The 3,062-nt window shown below is 61.1% G+C and overlaps 1 protein-coding gene across 1 annotated transcript; it reads left to right on the top strand.

Moving 5' to 3' along the window:
• Positions 1-347: 347 nt before the first annotated feature.
• Positions 348-2,499, top strand: MESP2 (mesoderm posterior bHLH transcription factor 2). The gene is made up of 2 exons (XM_019640030.1): positions 348-1,178; positions 1,960-2,499. Exons 1-2 carry the CDS (start codon positions 348-350, stop codon positions 2,227-2,229), a joined length of 1,101 nt encoding a protein of 366 aa, XP_019495575.1. The 3' UTR covers positions 2,230-2,499.
• The last annotated feature ends 563 nt before the right edge of the window (positions 2,500-3,062 follow it).

A 3,062-nucleotide genomic window follows, 5' to 3' on the forward strand; every position in this document is an offset into this window, starting at 1 on the left:
TGCCCACTGCTGTCGGACTCCTGGGCACTCACCCAGCGCCGCCGTGGACCGGGGTGGGGTGGGTGGGTACCCGGTGAGAAGCTTAGCAGCTCCATCCAGATGCGAATTGTCCCTCCCACACTTCCCGGGCTGCAGGGGCCTCCATTAGAGCCCCTGAGGAGTCAGAATCCACACCTTCGCAAATGGGGCCCGCTTTCCCAGGGCCCCCCTGCCCAGACCTTCCCTGGGCTCTGTGGGTTTTGACACCTCTCTGTAACCTGGCGGGGGGCCACCTCACACCTTTGGTCCAGATAAAAGCTCAGGCCCGGAGGTGGCCGGCCCAGCCTCCCAGAGCCCTCAGCCCGGCCATGGCTCAGTCCCCTTCCCGGCAGAGCCTCGACTACTGGATCTTACCTCAAGGCTGGGGCTGGGCCGGCCCCTCGGACTCCACGTCCCCAGCCTCCTCCTCCTCGGATTCGTCGGGCTCGTGCCCCTGCGACGGCGCCCGCGGTCCCTCGCGGCCCGCACTCCCGGCTCGCGGCGCCCGCGCCGCCGAGGCCGCACAGACGGCGCCGGGACGAGCACGGCCGGGACCCGCCGGCGGGCAGCGGCAGAGCGCCAGCGAGCGCGAGAAGCTGCGCATGCGCACGCTCGCCCGCGCCCTGCACGAGCTGCGCCGCTACCTGCCGCCGTCGGTGGCGCCGGCCGGCCAGAGCCTGACCAAGATCGAGACGCTGCGCCTGGCCATCCGCTACATCGGCCATCTGTCGGCTGTGCTGGGCCTCAGCGAGGAGAACCTGCAGCGCCGGCGCCGGCGACACGGCGAAGCGGTGCCCGCACGGGGCTGCCCGCTCTGCCCCGACAGCGGCCCCGCTCAGGCGACGCATCCGCGCGGCCCGGGCCCGGGCCCAGCCGCCCCCGCCGCGGGGTCCTGGGCGTCCTCGCCTGCCTGCCCCGGAGCCCAGGCGGCGCCCGAGCGCTTGGGGAGCAGGGTCCCTGACGTGGGTCTCCGGGTGACACCCCCTTATTGCCCCAGGATGCAGTCGCTCCCGCAAGTATCCCAAGGGAGAGCCTCGGACGCGGCCCTTTGGACGCTGCCCCCAACCCGTTCCGGAACGCAGACATCCCCACAGCCCGGGAATCAGGGCACGCCCTGGACGCCGCCTCCCGCGGCCCCGGAGCTGGCTGCCGCGTACCAGGTACCGAGGTCCTCCCCGCTTCTCTGGGGGTGGTCCCTAGGCTTAAACTGGAAATGGACGGGATGGGTAGGCTGTAATCTGCAGATAATCCCATGCTCTTTAGATTCCCGTTATCTAATCCAACCCCAATGCCGGGTGGAGAGAAACTGAAGGGAGGATGGAAAGGATGCTAACCTCCTTGGGAAAAAGAGATGGGGCCCTGGGGAGTGAAGGCCACCTCCACCCTCACTTAGACGTCTTCAAAGCCCCGCTCCTTCAAAGACTTGCTCCTTCCACTATGGCCTCTGGAGCTGGCACGGGCCACTGTCAAGAAATTGGTTCCAAGTGCTCCAGTAAGGGTTGGGGGACGGGAGGGAGGCCCTATGGCCCCAGGGTTAGGGGCTTCCAGACAAGATTGGCTTTGAGCTGGTGACCACAAGAGAGCCAATTAATAACCAAAATTTACTGTGTTCTCAACACCGTTCCTGGCACTTTACATGCATTGACTCATTCAGCCCTCCAGCAACCCTGTGAAGCAGGGATTATCATCCCCGTTTTACAGATGAGAAAACTGAGACTCAAAGAGGTTATCTGAGTTCTCAGAGATAGCGAGTAGCAGAGCTGGGATTTGAACCCTGGCGGTGTGTCTCCAGAGCAGGTACTCTTAACCACTTTGCCTCCCTGCATTTGTAGCGCCAGGGCTATGCGGAGCTGCCAGCCACACTCGGACGCGCAACCAGGTTCGAGATCTCAGGACATCAGGCAGTGGCCCACTAACCAGCTGCTCTCGTCTCTTTTGCAGGGTATCCCTGTGTCTCCAGAGTCCTATCTGTTGCCAGAAACCCCACCCCTCCTGCCACGCTCAGCATGCCAGAGACTCCAGCCTCAGACCCAGTGGGGATACTGGAGCCACAGCGCAGAGATGCTCCCTGGCTCGGAGGACCAGGGACCGGGCCCCACCCTCCAGTTTAGGGATGAAAGCCCTCCCCAGAGCTCAGGCCTGCAGCTCAGTGGCTGCCCTGAACTTTGGCAAGAAGATTTGGAGGGGGGCCACCTGGGCATCTTCTACTAAAGGCTTTACCTGACCCCCTTTCAGCTGTAGTGTGGGCACCCTCCTCATTTGCGATGTCAGTGGTTTTCAAACTTTCCTTTGGCCAAAGATCCCTTTCCCAAGTGATATCTTTCATGGAAGCAGTGTTTGAAATAGTTGGTGGTCCCCCTGGCTGGAGTTGGGGCTGGGGCAGTGCCTTCTGCTCCTAGGCACCCCCCAGGGAAACCTGCAGAGCACAGCCGGAGCTGCAGCAAGACAGTAGCTGCTTGACCATGAAGTTGGCAGGGCTGGGAGCGGTGGGGGAATGGGTTCAGGGTGGGGGGAGGGCAGAAGCCTGTATGCTTTGATTTTGCTTCTTTAAAAAAAAAAGAGACAACAGAAATTTGGTTTGGTCTGTTTTTCTTCTATCAACCTGCGTTTTATGGTCTCTGGGAAAGGAAAAATGTCCCCACCCTGTGGGAAGGAAGTCATGCTGCTCTTCCCACCCCAAATCCAAGCCTACCAAGGTTGACGTGGGCCTTCACTTGCCAGTTGGACCATTTTTATTGTGCAGGGGCTCCACCTGGCCTGCTGTGCAAGGTGGCACAGGTGGTTCGACGCTTGGACCTGTTCACATGCCTCAGGCCCATCACCGTTGCCCCTTCCCATTCTCCTGGGTGCATCCCTGCTGGCTCACAGGGCTCCTTCACAATTATGTGACACTTTTCAAAGGATGCCTGAGTGGCTCCCACATACTAGGCCAGTGTATTAGTTTGCTTGGACTGCCCCGACAGAATACCACAAATTGGGTGACTTAACAACAGAAATTTGTTTTCTCACAGTTCTGGAAGCTAGAAGTCCGAGGTCAAGGTTGT

Source organism: Hipposideros armiger, unplaced genomic scaffold (assembly GCF_001890085.2).
Source record: "Hipposideros armiger isolate ML-2016 unplaced genomic scaffold, ASM189008v1 scaffold_48, whole genome shotgun sequence".
Taxonomy (NCBI): domain Eukaryota; kingdom Metazoa; phylum Chordata; class Mammalia; order Chiroptera; family Hipposideridae; genus Hipposideros; species Hipposideros armiger.

Bases quoted from the DNA above. Each gene is read 5' to 3' on its own strand.
- MESP2 (XM_019640030.1), top strand. From the start codon at position 348: ATGGCTCAGTCCCCTTCCCGGCAGAGCCTCGACTACTGGATCTTACCT. The intron at 1,179-1,959 runs GTACCGAGGTCC...TCTCTTTTGCAG, and splicing joins AGCTGGCTGCCGCGTACCAG to GGTATCCCTGTGTCTCCAGA.